The sequence below is a fragment of the Anguilla anguilla genome, chromosome 5, assembly GCF_013347855.1.
Source record: "Anguilla anguilla isolate fAngAng1 chromosome 5, fAngAng1.pri, whole genome shotgun sequence".
Classification (NCBI taxonomy): domain Eukaryota; kingdom Metazoa; phylum Chordata; class Actinopteri; order Anguilliformes; family Anguillidae; genus Anguilla; species Anguilla anguilla.
This window is the reverse complement of record NC_049205.1, coordinates 64,110,401-64,130,182: the sequence shown is the minus strand read 5'-3', so window position 1 is coordinate 64,130,182 and position 19,782 is coordinate 64,110,401. Positions and strand designations below refer to the sequence as shown.

General features: G+C 48.1%; 2 protein-coding genes, 1 long non-coding RNA gene and 1 other non-coding gene across 8 annotated transcripts; 1 reads left to right on the top strand and 3 right to left on the bottom strand.

Annotated features, from left to right (window-relative positions):
* The first annotated feature begins 226 nt into the window (after positions 1–226).
* LOC118227610 (alkaline ceramidase 2-like) lies at positions 227–10,114 on the top strand. Of its 3 annotated transcripts, XM_035418250.1 has the most exons (7): positions 227–984; positions 1,742–1,856; positions 5,313–5,454; positions 6,526–6,663; positions 8,451–8,588; positions 9,736–9,938; positions 9,977–10,114. In XM_035418250.1, exons 1-6 carry the CDS (start codon positions 877–879, stop codon positions 9,920–9,922), a joined length of 828 nt encoding a protein of 275 aa, XP_035274141.1. In that variant the 5' UTR covers positions 227–876; the 3' UTR covers positions 9,923–9,938; positions 9,977–10,114. The 3 variants fall into 3 exon arrangements, with proteins under 3 accessions (XP_035274141.1, XP_035274140.1, XP_035274142.1); XM_035418249.1 differs by having other exon boundaries at positions 230–984; positions 9,736–10,114; XM_035418251.1 differs by lacking the exon at positions 227–984 and adding an exon at positions 1,056–1,315 and having other exon boundaries at positions 9,736–10,114.
* LOC118227613 lies at positions 8,566–9,143 on the bottom strand. Of its 2 annotated transcripts, none has more exons than XR_004765307.1 (3): positions 9,093–9,143; positions 8,909–8,983; positions 8,566–8,649 (listed from the first exon to the last, which is right to left on the bottom strand). It is a non-coding gene; the product is annotated as an uncharacterized LOC118227613 (long non-coding RNA). The 2 variants fall into 2 exon arrangements; XR_004765308.1 differs by lacking the exon at positions 9,093–9,143 and adding an exon at positions 9,051–9,092 and having other exon boundaries at positions 8,909–8,975.
* A 4,651-nt stretch (positions 10,115–14,765) lies between the features above and the next one.
* Positions 14,766–17,668, bottom strand: ppp1r15a (protein phosphatase 1, regulatory subunit 15A). 2 transcript variants are annotated; one of them, XM_035419833.1, is made up of 4 exons: positions 17,394–17,668; positions 16,217–16,784; positions 15,654–15,802; positions 14,766–15,224 (listed from the first exon to the last, which is right to left on the bottom strand). In XM_035419833.1, the coding sequence occupies exons 2-4, from the start codon at positions 16,776–16,778 to the stop codon at positions 15,018–15,020; spliced, it is 918 nt and encodes a 305-aa protein (XP_035275724.1). In that variant the 5' UTR covers positions 16,779–16,784; positions 17,394–17,668; the 3' UTR covers positions 14,766–15,017. The 2 variants fall into 2 exon arrangements, with proteins under 2 accessions (XP_035275724.1, XP_035275723.1); XM_035419832.1 differs by having other exon boundaries at positions 15,654–16,784; positions 17,394–17,665.
* A 921-nt stretch (positions 17,669–18,589) lies between these two features.
* Positions 18,590–18,661, bottom strand: trnaq-cug. The gene has a single exon. It is a non-coding gene; the product is annotated as a tRNA-Gln (tRNA).
* Between the last annotated feature and the right edge of the window lie 1,121 nt (positions 18,662–19,782).

Sequence of the window (19,782 nt, the reverse complement as noted above, 5' to 3'; positions counted from 1 at the left end):
ACATCCAGTTTGACAGTATTTTACTGATGCTTTATGTTATTAATATTTCGTTGAAATCAAATTCATGCATTTTAGGCATATACATATAGCAGCAAACAGCTGGAGCCGAGTGCGTTTTGTCACAGGAAATCTTTAAAATGTCACGAACGTTGTCACCTACTAACATGTTTTTGACAGATTTCACCTCTTAGTTGTGCATAGTAGTAGTGTAAAATGTTGCAAAGAGAATCTGGAGGCTTTTATCGTCGCATTCGGCTGCCGAAAAAAAGAACAGAAGGCGGTGTTCTTTTCTCACACTGAGAACACGGTGTGCGCAGACTTGCCTCGAAACTGTTCTAAAGTACGGTTTTGTCAGCAGAAAAAAGGCCACATCCGCACACCTGAAGCAGTCGAATAGATTAGATACGACTCCAGACATAACCGCTGTCACATAAACGAATCATAGACGTAGTACATGCACATCCGCGGCTTTATCCGAGAAGTTCAGGCCACTACACGCATGCGTTGATCACATGTTGCTGGCAAACCTAGTTGTTGTTGGTCTAGACCGTGTAGACACCGTCATCCGCGAGATTAGCGTTAGAGCTGCTCTACTGTCCGCTACAGTTTGACAAGTATGAGCCGCAAAGTATTCTGCTGTTGCCGGAAGACCACCGGATACTTACGGTCGTTTAATGGTTACGATTCAGATTTAATTTCATGCAGGACGATGGTACAGTAGAGACTTGACAGCAATTTAGCTGCCCGCACTGTTGGCTGCTTGTAAGAAACGTTATAATAGCAGAACTGACGTTCGCTAGGGGGGACAGTATTGAGACATCTAGCAGGCTGGCTACCTGGTCATCCGGAGAACAATCACTGTGCCAAAGGACAATAATGAGCAACCTTAAGTTTTGGGACCAGCTACAGGCTGGAAGCTCCGAGATCGACTGGTGTGAGGGGAATTACCTCATTTACCCCGGCATAGCGGAGTTCTACAATACGGTCTGTTGGAAATGTCATTCTCAGTGTAAATAGCTAGCGTACTAACTGCACTTCAGCTTGTCCGTGTGAGTGTGTGTCCCGCTATCTGTTAAAACCAACATACGGCTACCTGCAATTTTCTATACAGCGACTGCTCGTCATGCTATTGTCGTGTGCGCTGCTGTCACGCGGTGTCATACATTTGTAGAAGTGTTCGCTGGAAAGCTAAATTAAGATAACGGCAGCGCTGGCATGGTCGGGGGGATGTGCGCAGCTGCCTGCTGTCAAGTTTACCTTGAGGTGATTGCAATATAGATGCGATATCCAGCCACACCGCTGGGAAAGTGCAAAGGTGATTGACAGTCCAATGTCTCTGATCGGATTATTTTGTGTAAAATTTTTTTTTAAAAAAGTACAATCTGAAGCACGAACCAGGGCATGGGTTATTATCTGGGTTTATATTGCGCACTGACGTGATATATGTTACACGGTATACGTGCGCTAAAGTATTGAAACCGTGATTTCCTTTGTTTAGCCTTGTAGCTGGTTTATACTTAATGTTAGAAGTTGAGGTCATTCAAAGAACACTGCAACGTCCATGCAGTCCTGCCACTGTGTAATACGAAACCTGAGCAAAACCAGTCGCACATAGGCTAATATAGACCTTGTATTTCTGTTTTCCGTTGCTAGCAACAAGTTGATTTGCTGTTTGCTTGCCTGTGCTTTCCAGCTTTTATCCTGTCATCATTTATTATTTCCCCATTTTTTTCCATTTCAGATCAGCAACATATTGTTCTTTATTTTGCCTCCTATATTAATGTGCCTGTTTCGTCAGTACGCTACACATTTCAACAGCGGAATATATCTAATATGGACTCTGCTGGTCGTTGTGGGTAAGTGGGCTTGATATTGTGATATGATGTCAGTATACGTGCTTCCAAGCGAAGTAACTTTTGACGCGCGTGACCTGACGAACGTTTGATCCACGTTCCGTTCCCTCGTTGAGAGGCGAACGCTCTAGAACGGTGTGGAGCAGGAGACAGACGGTTCCTTTACATACGCGCAGCTTCAACTAAGATCTGCAGCCATTCAGGCAATTTTTATTTCACGGCTGAAAAGAAGAACAGGGCGGCTCGAATTGGTTTCACAGCAGCTCATTACTAGTGAAGACACAGGCAGCGACGTGTAGAGGTGACTAAGGGGCAAAGCCAAAGGGCTACGGGTTCAAATCTCACGTGGGATCTGAAGTTCCACCCTTGAGCAAAGAAAAGTTTCTGCATTTTTAGAGCGTTTGTGATTATGCATAAAGTTGAACCCCCCTGGAAACTTGAACAGCTTACATAAATATCTTTATTACTAGCCAGTAGTTCACAGTGTCCTGAAATAAGTTCTGAGTTTTATGGCTTTGAATTGTGTTCTATTCTGCTGTTGTAATAAAGCCCTCACATTTCTATGAGATGATGTCATAATTGTAAAGGTGATCATGTCATAATTAAGGATGACATCGCATCTCTGAACATAGCATCTCCATACAGGCTGTGCTCCTGGTGACCAGACGTATAGTCATATTCTTACTTTGATGAGCTCCAACTTTTTTCCATAATATGCTTTAGGTTCCAAATATGGTTGGTTTAGCTGATTCTGGATCAGTGGGTGGTACCAAGTATCTGGACCATGGTCAGAACTGTTTCTGGAGGGGGTGTGGGGGGGGGGGTGCGGGGGGGGGGGGGGGGTTTGTCAGTGGAACTGAATGGATATCTCTCAGAATTACATTTACATTTGTTTGCATAACCGACGCAGCAGCTAGTGTTTTTACATACCGACCCGTTTGAAATGTCACGTGAAATTTCATAATTTCGTAATTTCATAATTCCATAAAGCAGCCATTTTGTTGTTCCATCAGTTAGCGAAATCGAGGAAGCGGTTACTCCCCTCGTCCAGCATAACGCTCGCGGTATTAGTTTCACTATTTTCTGAATGTCTTGGGACTGCAGTGCAGGAATTAATGGTAAAAGCAGAAGGAGCTTTGCTGAGTGTGCATCCGGGAGCGTCGGTGGTAAACACCGGTCGCCAGGGCAACCACACACCTAGTGACTGACAGGAAGCGTCTCCTACATACCAGAACAAACCAGCCAACCCCCCCCCCCCATCTCCCCCTCAGGAGTCCACATCTCCAGCACTTCATTACTGTTTACTCTGTATGGGACAGAACATTCAATTAAAGGAATGAATGAAATGGGGTTGTGGGGGGGGGGGGGGGGGGTGGTAAGGATTTGAGGGAGGGAGAGACAGAGAGAGATTTACTTTGAAGTCTCCATTTAGAAGTATTTAATCTATTATTTCTAAAGGAATTTATTTGTCCTTTCCAGTCAAATGAGACCCACATGTGCTCACATTTCCGTCCAGCCAATGGGTGAAGATACTGCACCACACAAATAAAAACAAATAAGGATGAAAACATCAGAGAGGGGGAATGCCACAGCGGTTCTGTGCCGCCTTTGCCAGCTGTTGCCCGGGTGACCGCTCGTCCCGCACTGAGCCCTGTTGGGTCAGCCGTAGCCGGAGTTTTTCGAGAAACGCTCGAGGGTTTCCTGTGGCCTTTGCGTCTCCTGACACTTCACAGTCGCCATGTGTGGTTGCCGCGGCGATAAGGATGCTGCCATGTTGAGTATCGGGCTGATTGACAACAAGTTCCTTTATAGCACCCGGCGGCCCCAGAAAGAACTCTGGCCAGACGCTGATAAACACGACTGGGGCGGGGGGGGGGGGGCACGGGGTGTGCTAGGGTGGGGGGGAGGGGGGGGGCAGGAGCCCCTGATAAGGAGGGTGCCAGAGGCTCTCACAGAGTGTGTGAACTGAAATAGCAGTGTGTGGAGAGTGACAGCTTGAAGCTGAGGCCTGCAGCTGGACCAGGGTGTGCTATGAGGAGCAGGGTTTGCTGTGTCTGAAACCAGTGTGCTCTGCTTCTCTGTGTGAGTGGAATAGAGCACAGTCTGGGTCAGAGTGGTGTGTGAGCACAGCTTCTCTGTGTGAGTGGAATAGAGCACAGTCTTGGTCAGAGTGGTGTGTGAGCGCAGCTTCTCTGTGTGAGTGGAATAGAGCACAGTCTGGGTCAGAGTGGTGTGTGAGCACAGCTTCTCTGTGTGAGTGGAATAGAGCACAGTCTGGGTCAGAGTGGTGTGTGAGCACAGCTTCTCTGTGTGAGTGGAATAGAGCACAGTCTGGGTCAGAGTGGTGTGTGAGCACAGCTTCTCTGTGTGAGTGGAATAGAGCACAGTCTGGGTGAGAGTGGTGTGTGAGCACAGCTTCTCTGTGTGAGTGGAATAGAGCACAGTCTGGGTCAGAGTGGTGTGTGAGCACAGCTTCTCTGTGTGAGTGGAATAGAGCACAGTCTGGGTGAGAGTGGTGTGTAAGCACAGCTTCTCTGTGTGAGTGGAATAGAGCACAGTCTGGGTCAGAGTGGTGTGTGAGCACAGCTTCTCTGTGTGAGTGTAATGGAGCACAGTCTGGGTCAGAGTAGTGTGTAAGCACAGCTTTTCTGCATGAGTGTAAATTCTCAGTTCTCTGCCAGGGCTGGATTCTGTGGCTAAATCTAAAGTCCTGTGTACAGAGTCTTGTTTGTGGTTCACTGTAAGGGTGGTGGTTAGCTCTGTGGGTGAAAGAGGTTCGTGTTTTGGGGCTTGGCACCGCTTCAGGCGCCAGCTGGGATAGTCGCCCCGCCCTTCTGCTGTTGGGTCATGGTTTCCAAATGCCCTCGCAACATGGCTGCCGGTCCCCAGCAATTACAGATAGTCATAATGAAACGCGTGATGTTCTCCTCTCAGCGTGTATCGGGCCCTGACACTTTGAGGTCCACAGGTGGAAAAGGTTTTGGAAGCCCTGCCTCCCCAGGATTTGAGTAGATTTGGCCAGTCAGCTGGCTGGAGTGGGACGGTGCTCAATTTAAATTGAGCATTTTCAGCCACTCTCTGTTAGTCACATGGCTAAACGCGGGACAGTTTATATATGCAACTCTCACTAAAATCTATTGTACCATAAAAAAGCATTCCTTTTTACTTGATAGCTCGTGATTATTATTATAACTTTTTTTCCGGTTGTTATTTGTGTCATTTTATTTTGTATTTTAATGACACAGTTTCACCCATGTCTTAACTTCCTCCCCAAATAAAGGCATGTCTCGTGACTTGAAAACTGGTCAGGTTTGTTTGACGGCCTCTTGTTAGAGTGAATTAGTCATAGGCAGTGCTGTGGATCTCTTTAGCAGTTGATAGACAGCGTTCTGTAGGAAAAGGGGAGGTGCCTGCTTTGGCCCCTCCCACGTGTTCACGCCTGCTTTCCGTTCTGCGCAGGGATTGGCTCGACGTACTTCCACGCCACGCTCAGCTTCCTGGGTCAGATGCTGGACGAGCTGGCCATCCTCTGGGTGCTCATGTGCGCCATCGGCATGTGGTTCCCCAAGAGGTACCTGCCCAGAGTCTTCCGCAAGGACAGGTGAGGGCCAGCCCCGGCGCAGACGTCTGTCCTGAACCTCGCTGGATAAGCCCAGCGTGGCGAGGGGAGGGGGGTACTTGCGGGGGGGGGGCACTGGGGGGGGGGGCAAAGTGTGGGAAAATGTGTGACGTCATTCATATGATTGTGTTACAAATGTGTCCTAGTCATAGCAAAGGTAAATGCCGTGCAGGGATTTAGCACTTTGCAGTGGCGTCAAACTGAATCCTAAGGGGGCCGCAGTGTCTGCAGGTTTTTGTGGTTTCTTTTCAGCCAGCTGCCAATTACGGTCTCTGAGAACAAGGTGTGTGGATTCCTTAGCCAATCAGTGACTTTAATGAACCGCAACAACATCCCGAAAACCAGCAGCCACTGCGGCCCTCCAGGACTGGAGTCTGACACTTGTGCTTTGAGGTGTAAGATCACGAACGTGTGATTGGAACGTTCGCAACTGAATGTTCTAGCGCTGATGTAACAATCGCTACTGGCGATTTGAAAGTGGTGGAGTTCTAGAATTTTGAAAAAGGCAATCCAAAAGGCCCTCCTCTTCAAAGGGTTCCTGTGCCTTTCTGCTTCCCGTAATGGTGGGTTAGACGCTTTCCATGCCTGTCCTCGTCCTCTCAGACCTCTGTGATCTCCTCAGCTCACAGGGATTCCGATGCTTCTTTCTGGTGCTTTCCGGTACTTTCTGCTAGAAGGAAGGAAATGTGTCCTCACCCACCCACACATGGGCCCCATGTTCATTATGCCTGTCAGCTTCGGCTACAAACTGTCTGTCACTATCAGTGTTTTCTAGTGTTTTCCTGCAAAGAGTGATAAGAGAATTCAGTCCCCTAAATCGGCCCCTAAAATGGAGACACTGTGTGTAAAATAAGCTGTAATTCTTACACGGTTCCACTGATATGGATGTGAATACCATCAAGTCAGAGCTGACAGTCTACACTTTAATCTCATTGATTATTGTTTAATTTCATTTCATATACATGAGTGATATGGGTGTTTGATAACCTTTTTCATATAGAAATAAATAAAATGAAGTGAATAGTTGACGTTAGTGTTTTCCGCCTTCTGCAGGTCAAGGTTCAAAGTGGTCATGGCCGTCCTGTCCGGGGTGACCACGGCACTGGCGTTCGTCAAACCCGCCATCAACGCCATCTCCCTCATGTCCCTGGGCATCCCCTGCACGGCCCTGCTGGTCACGGAGCTCAAGAGGTGAGGTGTGGGAGGAGACGCTGGGGGAGGCGTGGGAGGAGGAGTGGGGGGAGACGCTGGGAGGAGGCGTGGGAGGAGGCACGGGAGGAGGAGAGGGGGGAGGCGCTGGGGGAGGCGTGGGAGGAGGCACGGGAGGAGGAGAGGGGGGAGGCGCTGGGGGAGGCGTGGGAGGAGGCGCTGGGGAGGAGGAGACGCTGGGAGGAGGCACGGGAGGAGGAGAGGGAGGAGGCACTGGGGGAGGCGTAGGAGGAGACGCTGGGAGGAGGAGAGGGGGGAGGCGTAGGAGGAGACGCTGGGAGGAGGAGAGGGGGGAGGCGTAGGAGGAGACGCTGGGAGGAGGCGCTGGGGGAGGTGTGGGAGGAGACGCTGGGGAGGAGGCACTGGGGGAGGTGTGGGGGGAGGCGCTGGGGGAGGCGTGGGAGGAGACGCTGGGGGAGATGCACAGAGGAGCTCACGTGTCCCCCTCTCAGGATCTAAAAAAAGAAAATCCCAAAAAGACTCGCCCAGTCTGTGGCCTTCTCCTTCCGCTGAACACAGCCTGGTCTGGTTCTGAGTGACAGCCATTTCGTTTTGGCGAAGTGTGTCTAGCTCTCTGTCTTTCTATGGCAGAACTAATATCCATGGAAACGGCATCATCGCTGTATAGTGTGATACTATAATACTATATAGTTTAATGATTTTTCTCCATACATGCAGCTCCTAACCAATAGGGAACCCAGCTCTCTGCTTGCAGTAAAAACCAGAGGTGGAAGATCCACGTTCAGAAAGTAAAAGTTGTCCCCAGTACTTTGTTCCAATCACCTTGATTTGCTAATTAGCCCAATTCCTTAGCCAGGAGGAAGACCTAATTAGTGAAATCAGCTGGATGAGTTCATGGGGTGGAAGAAACTCATGGTAGGACTTTTAATTTCTGACCCCTGGACTTTCCACCTCTGGTAGAAAAAAAAATGGGGATGTAGAAATGCGTTCATGAAGAAACACTTTTATGAATCCCTCTGGTGTGAAAAACGCCTGAGATCAGTGGCAGACCTCTCACCCTTCTCACTACAGAAGACACAGATCCTGCGCGAGTTCATCACACAGCCACACAGACTAATTACATCACTTCCTGTTAGCTGCATGGTTGTTCTGCGGACTGCACAGGGATAGCCAGAGCGCCTGGGTCCTGTCCCTCTGGAGGACCATGCTCGTGAGGCCAGTCTCTGGCCTGTGTGTCCTGTTTGTTAGCGAGGGTTGGGAGATATTGTTGAGTTCTGACACTGTTTATACAGAGAAACCTTTCCCCTACTCCCCCCCCAACCCCCCCAGCCAGGGTAGTGTGAACTATTCCTTCCCCTTGACATGGCTTACTCACCACTCTACTGGAACAACAACCACGGCAGCTGCCTTTCAGAATGGAGGTTAAGAGCATAAGGATACATAATGAGGAGAACAGGCCATTCAGCCCATCTAGAACATAAGAGCATAAGAATACACAATGAGGAGAACAGGCCATTCAGCCCATCTAGAACATAAGAGCATAAGAATACACAATGAGGAGAACAGGCCATTCAGCACATCTAGAACATAAGAGCATAAGAATACACAATGAGGAGAACAGGCCATTCAGCCCATCTAGAACATAAGAGCATAAGAATACACAATGAGGAGAACAGGCCATTCAGCCCTTCTTTGCTTTACCTCCAGATTAGTTATAATAATTTTTAAAAATATGATAATAATATAATTAATAATAATAACTAGCCCCCGGCAGTTTCCATGGAAACCTGTGTTGTGACTCCCCACAGGTGTGAGAACCTGCGGGTGTTTAAGCTGGGCCTTGTTTCGGGGGTGTGGTGGACCCTGGCTCTGCTCTGCTGGATCAGCGACAGGATCTTCTGCGAGATGTGGTCCTACATCAACTTCCCCTACCTGCACTGTGCCTGGTGAGTCCCACTGCATCTCCCCCCTACCTGCACTGGTGAGTGGTACGGTCCACCCCCCTACCTGCACTGATCAGTGGTACGGTCCACCTCCCTACCTGCACTGTGCATGGTGAGTCCCACTGCATCTCCCCCCTACCTGCACTGGTGAGTGGTACGGTCCACCTCCCTACCTGCACTGTGCATGGTGAGTCCCACTGCATCTCCCCCCTACCTGCACTGGTGAGTGGTACGGTCCACCTCCCTACCTGCACTGTGCCTGGTGAGTCCCACTGCATCTCCCCCCTACCTGCACTGGTGAGTGGTACAGTCCACCTCCCTACCTGCACTGTGCCTGGTGAGTCCCACTGCATCTCCCCCCTACCTGCACTGGTGAGTGGTACGGTCCACCTCCCTACCTGCACTGTGCATGGTGAGTCCCACTGCATCTCCCCCCTACCTGCACTGGTGAGTGGTACAGTCCACCCCCCTACCTGCACTGATCAGTGGTACGGTCCACCTCCCTACCTGCACTGTGCATGGTGAGTGCCACTGCATCTCCCCCTACCTGCACTGAGGAGTGGTACAGTCCACCCCCCTACCTGCACTGATCAGTGGTAAGGTCCACCTCCATACCTGCACTGTGCCTGGTGAGTGCCACTGCATCTCCCCCTACCTGCACTGATGAGTGGTATGGTCCACCTCCCTCCCTGCACTGATGAGTGGTATGGTCCATCCCCCTACCTTCTCAGGGGAGTGGTATGGTCCATCCCCCTACCTGCAGTGGGGAGTGGTACAGTCCCCCTTGACCTTACTGTGAGTGTGAGGTAGCTTCTCAATAGGCGGCATGTAGTGAACAAAAATCCACTAGCCCTTATTCAAATGCAATATACTGCTATATATTGTGAATATGTGGCCTGTTAAGAAAATATAATGAAAATATTTTTAAAAAACATTTCAATTTCTGAAAACACTAATAGTTGTTTATTTGGCAATGCGATGTAAAGTGTAGTAATATCTTGATAGTGTATTTTATTGCAATGTCTTTCCTGTATATTCCATTCCTGAATGTCCATATTTCCTGGTTATTCATATCAAAAATCACCTCCCTGAGTTCAGCCAATGTGGAGTATGTACTGACGCCATACTGCCCCCTGCTGGCTCCTCGCAGGCACATCCTGATCTGCCTGGCGGCCTACCTGGGCTGCGTGTGCTTCGCCTACTTCGACGCGGCGGCCGAGGCCCCGGAGCAGGGCCCCGTCATCCTGTTCTGGCCCAGCGAGCGCTGGGCCTTCATCGGGGTGCCCTACGTCACCCTGCTGTGCGCCCGCAAGAAGTCCTCCATCAAGGTGACCTAACCGCGCGCCCCCATCCCTGCCGCCGGCCCCCGTCCCTGCAGCCGGCCCCCATCCCTGCAGCCGGCCCGGGACGGCTGGAGCCGCCATCGAGAGTCTCCGTTTCGGCATGGTCCCCCCCAAGTCACACACACACATGCACACGCGCACACACACACACAAGGACATACATGCACACACACGCGCATACACACACACAAGGACATACACGCACACGCGCGCATACACACACAAGGACATACGCGCACACACGCACAAGGACACACACGCACACGCATATGCACACACGCACGCACGCACAAGCACATGGACACACGCACACGCACGCACATGCACGCACGCACGCACACGCACATGGACACACACGCACACGCACACACGCGAACACACGGGGATTACATTTACATTACATTACAGGCATCTAGCAGACGCTCTTATCCAGAGCGACTTACACAGCATTCTACGCAGCATTTACACTGCATCCATTTATACAGCTGGATATATACTGAAGCAATACAGGTTAAGTACCTTTAGCTCAAGGGTACAACGGCAGTGTCCTACCCGGGAATGGAACCAGTTCCTTTCCGATTATCCTACACTGCTGCACACACACTAACACGTGTGCACACACACACGCATGCACGCACGCACGCACTAACACACACACTGTGGTGTGTAAGGCAGGGTGTATGAGGGCAGTAGTACCTTCATATGAAGTCTTTTGGAATAATGAAGTTTGCAGGTGCTGTTGCTTCTGGCTACCAGATCAGGGGTTCTTTACTGCGTGGAGAAGCCTACGCACATGACATGAGAAGAACTGTAAATTAAATTTCTTTTAGAATACTGGGTCATTCCTTGACCTCGTTGAGTGACTCGAAAGAGAAGGAAAGTTCTGGCATATATGCAGTGTTTATAGTGTTGCTCTCACATTTTAACATATTATTTTTAAAAGTCTTTTTAAGCCCTTGCCTTTTTCCGTTGTTAAACATTGAATCATTTTACTAGAGGTAAATTATGTTAATATATAAAGCCAAATTTATGCAAAGTATTTTTTTTCATTTTCTAAAGCATGTAATTGGCTGAATGTACTGTTTAATGATGGGCCTTTGGGTTTCCTGGTGAAAGGGGTGGAGCCTGTTGCCATGGTGAAAGGGGAGGGGTCATTTTCCATGGTGTTATTGAATGTTTGGTTTTTTATCAGGTGGCCTGGCGAGCTCCAAAGCCAAAAATCAAACCTAACATCTTTAGTCATTTCAAATGTGAATAATGAAGTATGCATAAGTTGAAATAATATAATGATGCAATAATTGTAAAAGATTTTAGATTTTATTCTGAGCATTTAGGGCCAGTTTTTACAGACACAGATTAAGCCTAGTCCTAGACTACATTCTATTTTGAATTTTTGGCTGGACCGCAACAGCGGGGCCAGCCCTATAAACGCGAATGTCTGTGACTGAGTGATTGAGTGAGTTATGAAGTTACACCATTGGTCGGCCGGATAGAAGTCTCTTAGGTCCAGCCATATACTAGGTTTTGACCTGGTCTTGTTTTTATTTGAGTACGAAAGTCAGTTTAGTCCTGGAATAAGCTTAATCTGTGTCTGTGAAACTGGCCCAGAGTGTTTCACAAGGATGTTCCTATGGCACAAGGATTAATGAGAATGGAAGTTTCTGTCACATACAAATACACCTACATGGACGTGCACACACACACACACACACAGACAAACACATGCTCACACACAAACACACACACACAGGCACACACGCACCCATGCTCACACACGCACATACACACACACACAAACACACAGACACAGGCACGCACACACACACACACACACAGACAAACACATGCTCACACACAAACACAAACACACACACACAGGCACACACGCACCCATGCTCACACACACACAAACACACACACACACACACACAAACACACAGGCACACACACACACACACACACACACACAGGCACACGCACCCATGCTCACACACACACACACACACATACAAACACACACGCTTGTTTGATTACACATGTCTGTTTGATTACCAAGCTATGCTTGTGCCAAAACGTAAGCCAAGCTGTGGTGCTCATCGAGGTCCTTGGAGGAACCTCTGCTGTTGTGTATGAGTAAAGATATATATATAAGAACGGTGCTTCAGTGGGACGGTAGAAACATGGCTGCTGAGGTCTGTGTAGGCCCTGCTTGCTGAGTTCCTGAGGGCAGGGGTGTATGGGGTGGGGGTGGGGGTGTGGGGGGAAGGGGCGGTTTGGGGTGGGGTTGGGGGTTATCAGGGTCCCAGGACAAGGCCTGCCGCAGCAGCACAGTGAGATAAGCTGCCTCTCAGGCCGGGGGGACGCGGTGCTGTGGGGGCCATGTTGGAATCCACCAGGGCCCACATGAAGCTCTCAGCCTCTTTAGAACAGCACTGCAGTGGGGAGGTGGAACAGGGCAAAAACCAGACCCCCCCCCCCCCCTCCCAACACTAACCTGGGGAGACTTCCCTCTCTGATCCCCCAGTCTGTTTGGTTTCTCTCTCTTTCACACCCTCTCCCTCCTCCTCTCTCCTTCACTCCCTCTACCTCTTCCTCTCTCCCCCTCTCTCTTTCACTCCCTCTCCCTCCTCCTCTCTCTCTCCCTCTCTCTTTCACTCCCTCTCCCTCCTCCTCTCTCTCCCTCTCTCTTTCACTCCCTCTCCCTCCTCGTCTCTCCTTCACTCCCTCTACCTCTTCCTCTCTCCCCCTCTCTCTTTCACTCCCTCTCCCTCCTCCTCTCTCTCTCCCTCTCTCTTTCACTCCCTCTCCTTCCTCCTCTCTCTCCTCACTCTTTCACTCCCTCTCTCCTCTTCTCTCTCTCCCTCTTTCTTTCACTCCCTCAACCTCCTTTCTCTCCCTCTCTCTTTCACTCCCTCTCCCTCCTCTTCTCTCTCTTCTTCTCTCTTTCACTCCCTCTACCTCTCTCTTTCATTCCCTCCTTCTCTGTATATCTTGTATATCACAATTTCTCTCTTCCCCACAGATCACTCTCTCTCTCTCTCTTCTTTCTCCATCTCTCTCCAGCATGTAATCAGGACAAACGAGCTGTTTGCACAAAATACATAAATATTTATTTTCATAATTGTAAACCTTTTTTGTAGACGTGTTGTAATATCTATAATGGATCCTTTCATATTGCCTGTATATTTTTTACATTTTATCATATGAAATAAACAATTTAGTTTTATGCCAAATAATCACTGTGGTGAGGTTTATTTCCCCCAAGGAGTATGAAAGGTATTTGGAGTTTGAAGGGAAAAGTACATTTTTATTTTTGGTCGTATTTGACTTATTTATGAACTTAATGATGGGAATGGTACTTTTTGTTTGGTCATATTTTTCATATCATATTTTTTTATTTATGAGTTTAATAACAATCAGAGCTACTTCCAGCAGTGTAGCCTGATCTCTGTTGAGCTGATTTTCATCCAAAAAGAGCTCTCTGGATTTTCCAGATGTGTGTGAGTACAGCTAGCCTGCTTGCATTGGCTAACGTGCAGAGGAAAACCGGGTCAATGCAGAAACGCCCCCTACAGTGGAACCCTGTTTCCCTGTGTACTGTGGGATGAGTGTTGCCATGGCAGCAGAAGGGCCCCCTCGCCGTGGCGACCAGCGCGACCCTCGAACAGGAAGTGCGCTGACCTCCCCCTCCAGGCCTCCGGAGGCATTTTGGCAGAACTCCAGGAACGGGACTAGGAGGAAGGGTGAGGGGATTTTTAACGTCTGTGCCGAGCAGTTACCCCTGGGAGGTATTCTCACCCCCGACCAAATTCATCCAGCATCCTGAAGTCCTGGGATTTAGAGTGAGCAGGAGAAAAGGCTAGCCCTCACCCCGTCCTGTTCCAGAACACCAGACAGAACTCCAGTCGTCAAATAACCGCAAATTTATTCAGTAACCTTTCAGGAGTAATATTGGCTGAGTGGGTACTCCCTACCCCCAAAGCTGCTCGTCCAATTTCTGTGTGGCAGTTGAACATGATGTAACAATAGGTTTATGAGGTTACGGATTACGATGCAATAATGTGACTGTCCGGCTCTTGATTATGATGTAATAATAGGAGATTTGGCCGTCTCTGTGTGCTGGAGTGTTGGGCTGTTGAGAGCCTCGTTGTGGAACAGGCAGGGGTTCTGTCAAATGTTCCCAGCCAATACCTTGTTTACCCTACACTGAGCATGCTCAGTGGAGAGAGAAACAAGACGTTCCAGCTGTTTGTGCATCACCAGCCGCCAGAGAGACTCTGGTTGGTAGAAATGGCATGGTGACAGAAGATGGAAAGCACAATGCAAATTAACTGCACACAGGGGAAACCATTCCAACAAACCTGGTGCGTTGAAGTGTAACACCGCCCTCGATTTGCAAATAATAATTACCAGAAATGTTTTACCACCAGGGGGCACCAAATTGCCCTTGGGTTGGTTTCCTTCATCAGAAGTGCCTTTAACAGGAGAGCAGTTTGTTCCTGGATAGTTGATGTGTTTGTAGGTCTTCTTAGTTTCTGCAAATGACCCTGGTCCATTTAGCTGTAGAGATACTGGTTTAATTGTAATTTGGACCATAGTAAAATGTTGCATATAGACAGATTTTAGCTGTTGTCCACAAGCACATAAATTGTAAGCAGGGGTCATGATGGAGAATGACTCTGCAGTAGGTGGGTCACATGGGTAAGGCTCATTCATGATGGACGATGACTCAGTGGTCATGGATGACTCCACAAAGTAAAGGCTGGGTCTGATGACTCAGCTGTGACACGTTCTCCCTCTGGGTTACCAAGGAGGCAGACAGCACAACACCAGAGAAAAATTCAGTAGCTAAATTTTAATTTTTTTTTAACAAACAAATACAAAGATGTACCACCACACAAAACTCCAGAGTTCTGATATGATTTATATAAAAACAGCCAATACAGGTTTACACTCGGTGTCTGGAAAACAGAAAACAAGTTCACATTACAATACTTAAAAAAACCTGGTTTCATTAAAAAAAAGCAATAGATATAAAAATAGATTTATTCCAGTGCATTAAGAGCTTTTAAGCTGTATGCTGCAGTCTTCAGGTCAGCTGAAACCTCTCCCACACCCTGGCTCTGTGATTGGCCAGTAGGAAGGGGCTGATGATGTCACTGGCGGTCTGGACCCGCCTCCTGAACCTGTCGCGGTCCCGGGCCATCTGCAGCCAGCAGGACCCGTCCCGCGCGGCCCGGCTGGCGAAGGCCCAGGCCACCAGGGGGCGCACCTCCACCTCCTCACTGAACTGCACCTGAGAGTGGGGAGAGCAGAAACGTCAGAGACAGACAAACAGACCTTTGGCCTTTATACACAATCTGGCCCGACTCTAATCGTTTACACAAGCATTTCCCTGAGGTAAATGGGTCAGTGACGTAAAGATTTAACCCACGGCTGGGGGTTTTTTTTTTGGTCGCACTGTGGTAAGAGGTCAAGGTCTCTATTGCTAAGAACATCTAATCTCCACACACCTTGTCTAGTGGCACATGCCCCTGCAGGACACGCTCTCCTATCAGCTGCACAGAGTGCAAAAGCTCTTGTGTGTGCGATTAGTACCACATTCCAATTCCTTTGTGACATCACCACATAAGCCCTGCATACAGAACCCTCAGGGTGGAGCTTATGTGGTGATGTCACAAATGAAAGAAAGATTCTAATTTGAATAATTCTGCCCCTCGTTCACCTTTTTGCCCGCTTTCCTCCCCGGCTGTGGAGGGCCGGCCCGCTCGTCCTCTCCCTCGCTCTCCCGCTCTCCCTCGTTCTCCCCCTCAGCGCTGTGGAAGCTCCCGGTCGAGCTCAGCTCATCCGTCTCCGGGACCCTGCCCTTCTTCCCTGCGGGAGGGGAGAGGCGCAGTGGGTTGGAGGGGTCACCGCTGCACAGGAAGGAGTCCCAGAGCTCCGAGTCCAGCTCTGAGCTCCCGTCACTCTCGTCCCACTCATCATCATCCTCTTCATCATCACTCTCGTCCCACTCATCATCATCCTCTTCATCATCACTCTCATCCCACTCATCATCATCATCATCGTCTTCCTCATCTTCATCATCGTCTTCATCAGACCAGTCTGATTCGCTGTGCTCCCCTTCCGAGTTGAGGCCCGTGGGGCTGTTCTGACAGGCTGCACTCTTCCCACAGGGGGCGAGGTGCAGGACTGGTTCAGGGGCGGGGTCTAAGGGGTCAGCAAGGTCGCTGGGTGACTCCTCCTCCTCAGGCTCCCACTCCAGCCAATCACAGAGGTCCAACTCACCCTCCTCCCCTGAAGCGTCGTCACCCTCCATGGTCTTCACATAAGGGGCCAAGACCTCTTCCTCATCCCAGACCACTTCCTCCTCATCCTCATCCTCATCCCAGACCACTTCCTCCTCATCCAAGACCTCCTCTTCCAAGACCTTCAGATCCATGGCATAGTTCCACTCCTGGCCAGGAGGGTACCTCCCCTGCTCTCTGGCGCCCCCTGTTGGGCCCAGTCCGTCCCTCTCGGCCAGCGGACCCAGGGCTCGGTCCTTCCCTGCCGAGGCAGGGTACGCAGCAGAACGCAGGACCTCCATGACGCCCCCGCAGCGCTCCAGAACTTTGAAAAGCAAGGCCCGAAGGCAGCGGACCACCCTGCGCAGCACCCGAAACTTCCGGAACACCGGCATTCCCAGAGGCCCCTTCTCCGGTTCGGCACTTCTGAACTCCCGGGGGAATGGCATCCCCATCGTGGCAAGGCTCTGCTTACGCACCATAGACATGGGCAGCCCGTAGGTCATGGGATACAACAGCAACAAGGGCTGATGGGACTGGGAAGTCGCTGGCGCCATGTCCATGACTTACTGGAAAGAGGAAGAACAGGTTCACAACATGGAAATTCAACACACTAACCTCACCTTACCTGCCAAAAGGTGGATTCAGAGAGAGATTAATGACGCAGCAGGACTGCTAACACCAAGGTCAATAATCTTAGTTTATTTTCTTAAGGCTTATTACTATTGAACCAAACACACTAATACGTTTCCATATACAAATAAGAATTAATGAATTAATGAAAAACTAAATTAAATCGCACAGAAGATTTAAAAAAGCAACAGAAGCCGCAATCGTATGCATTAAAAGCTAAAGTTGGGAATTAATTTCGGTAGATAACAAACAGGTTATTTGGGATAACATAACTCAGTAAGAAAATAGGACTCTGACTATCGCTGGGGGTGACATTCTAAGGAGATAGCTAATCAGTGACTAAACAGGTTACCGCACCCGCAGGGAAGACGGACTGTTTTCAATTCAGGTACCATATTCATCAGCTTGTTTACCAGGAAAACAATGTCAAAACACTAATCACCTTACTGCCTAACACATAAACGTCCAGCCATAAATCGACTACGTAAAACGTTAAAACCTTAGTGGAATCACCAAACGAGACGTATATTCGCAATAAAGCTTACCGTCTTTCAATAACTTCAGCCCGTCGCTTGGAAATGGCTCCAGCGGAGATTAAACGTCGCTCGATTGGAACAATCTTGCTTCTCGACGGCACTCAGTGTCTCCAGAAAGCGAATTGACATGTTCTCCCTCTCGATCAAATCATTCATTTTCTGCGATTTCAATTCGGTTGAGCTCCAAAAAGGCATTGTTTTAGGCTTCCAGTTATTCTTTGATTTCATTGTTGTGTTTCTGTTCGAAAATGGCTACAGTGTTACGCACATCCAATTTATACTGTTCAACTCAGCCTTCTCGATGGGCGGGGCATAAGCTGTCCTGGCAATCCAAATATGGCAGAGCTACGCATCTATTTTTTCTCTAATGTTTTCGAAACGTCACTTACGGGAAGCGTACGGGACGTACTGTACGTGCCTTACCTCATTCCTTTCATGGGAGAGGATCCAGAAAAAGAAAGCACAACGTCTCTGGATTCCCCAACAAAGAAACAACACGAGAAAACACCTTCTTTTTCACTTGAGAAAGCACCTTCTTCTTCACTTTCGATGAATAAGTTAAAACAGAAATATTTTGATCACGTGGTGTTTCAAAAAGCCAAAATTCACACACGACACTGTCCTGTGATGCACGAATAAAACATTCTGTAACAGTATCGGTTTGTTTCATTAAGTGTTTATTCAAGACAATCACCCCAAACTACTCCAGCAACGTATTTTGAAATGAGATGGTCACAGAACAAGGATACTCGACCTGATCTGACTATTTAAAATAGACCAAATTTGTGTAACATTTCAAATAAATTAACATGGTAAACAAAAAACAAGAATACACCATACAACTAGCCAAGTTCCTAGCTAGTATCAGTACTCCATTTTAACCTAGCCTCTGTAGGTACACTACTGTCTGACGCCAAAAACACCTGATTTACATAATAGCACAATTATAAGGCAAACTTATAATTAATTTTTTTTTTTTATTAAAAAAATGTATAGTTTAGCTGGTAAAAAAACCCTATGAATTATATTGATATGATTGTTTGGATTTATGTACTCCAGAATTCAGCCCCAGTGTTCTGGAATCTGTTGCTTTCAGTTACCATTAATGTTTGTGACATCAACCTTAGAATGTTCGGTTAAGAACATTAAGAACATATGTGATCGCACAATTCAATGTTTTGTGCATCAACAAGTTCGTAAAGAACAGGTTCCACCGAGATTTGAACTCGGATCGCTGGATTCAGAGTCCAGAGTGCTAACCATTACACCATGGAACCCCACACCTGCCTTACCTGGTGAGAGTGGCAGAGGGAGATTAGTACAGTCTACAAGTTCGGCAAGATCAAAACACAAATATCTGTGGAACTGTAGCTAGATAAATTATTTACTTTATCCTGTTCTGTTCAAAAGACACTAAACACTGAAACAACAGCCATTTTAGAGTAGACATTACATAACTGATTAAACCATTGATGCCAACAAGAAACAATTTGTATACACTTGAGAAGCACAGCAATTGATCAGTTAAAGCACTTGACTACAGAAGTAACTCAGTTCACCTGGTTTCTTGGGTCTGAATTTGTCTCTGGTCTTAAGGAAAAACAATCCCAACCCCAAAAATCGTTAGCCATTAAGCAGCATTTGAGGCCTGTACAACCAGTGTGCTCCAAACTGAGTCTCTGACAGAAACGGGCCAGGGCACTCAACAATGAGCCTTTTTAAAACCAGTCTCCAGGCACCTGACCGGTCACAAAATGGCCTCTTCCCATGACTTCAAAATGGCAAGACTGCACCACGTCAACAGCTAACAATCTGAAAGGACAGGATTGGACACTAATGGAGGGTGCTGTGAAATGCAGTGCCTAAACAGCACTTTGTACCCTTCGATAGCTCAGTTGGTAGAGCGGAGGACTGTAGTAGGAAATCTGCATAAACATTATGCTCCAGACAGAAACTGGCTAGGGCACTCAGAAATGGGCCTTCTTAAAACCTGCCCCCAGTCACCTGATCAGTCACAAAATGGCCTCTTCCCATGATTACCTAACATTACATTACAGGCATTTGGCAGATGCTCTTATCCAGAGAGACGTACAACGAAGTGTATAACCATAACCAGGAACAAGTGTGTTAAAAACCCTAGAGGGAAGTACAGTTCCAAGTGCAGGGACCGACCATGTAGTTTAATTTGGACCCTGTAGGTTAATCTGATTAACACAAACAAAAGCAGCAACAAAGCAGTCTATGAAAATAATACAAGCAATAGTTAAGTAAGCATGACTTCAACATGACAAGACTGCGCCACATCAACAGCCAACAATCCAGAAGGACAAGGTAAAAAGTAAAGACATAAATGTGTGCCAAAAAATATGCTTGTCGAAACTTTGGGGTGTTGTTGTAA

Excerpts from the sequence above, each read along its gene's own strand:
- ppp1r15a (XM_035419832.1), bottom strand. The coding sequence starts at position 16,778 with ATGGACATGGCGCCAGCGACTTCCCAGTCCCATCAGCCCTTGTTGCTG. Across the intron at positions 15,225-15,653 it reads GGAGGAAAGCGGGCAAAAAG|GTGCAGTTCAGTGAGGAGGT; the intron begins GTGAACGAGGGG and ends CCCCACTCTCAG.
- LOC118227610 (XM_035418250.1), top strand. The coding sequence starts at position 877 with ATGAGCAACCTTAAGTTTTGGGACCAGCTACAGGCTGGAAGCTCCGAG. Across the intron at positions 985-1,741 it reads TAGCGGAGTTCTACAATACG|ATCAGCAACATATTGTTCTT; the intron begins GTCTGTTGGAAA and ends TTTCCATTTCAG. Across the intron at positions 1,857-5,312 it reads GACTCTGCTGGTCGTTGTGG|GGATTGGCTCGACGTACTTC; the intron begins GTAAGTGGGCTT and ends CGTTCTGCGCAG.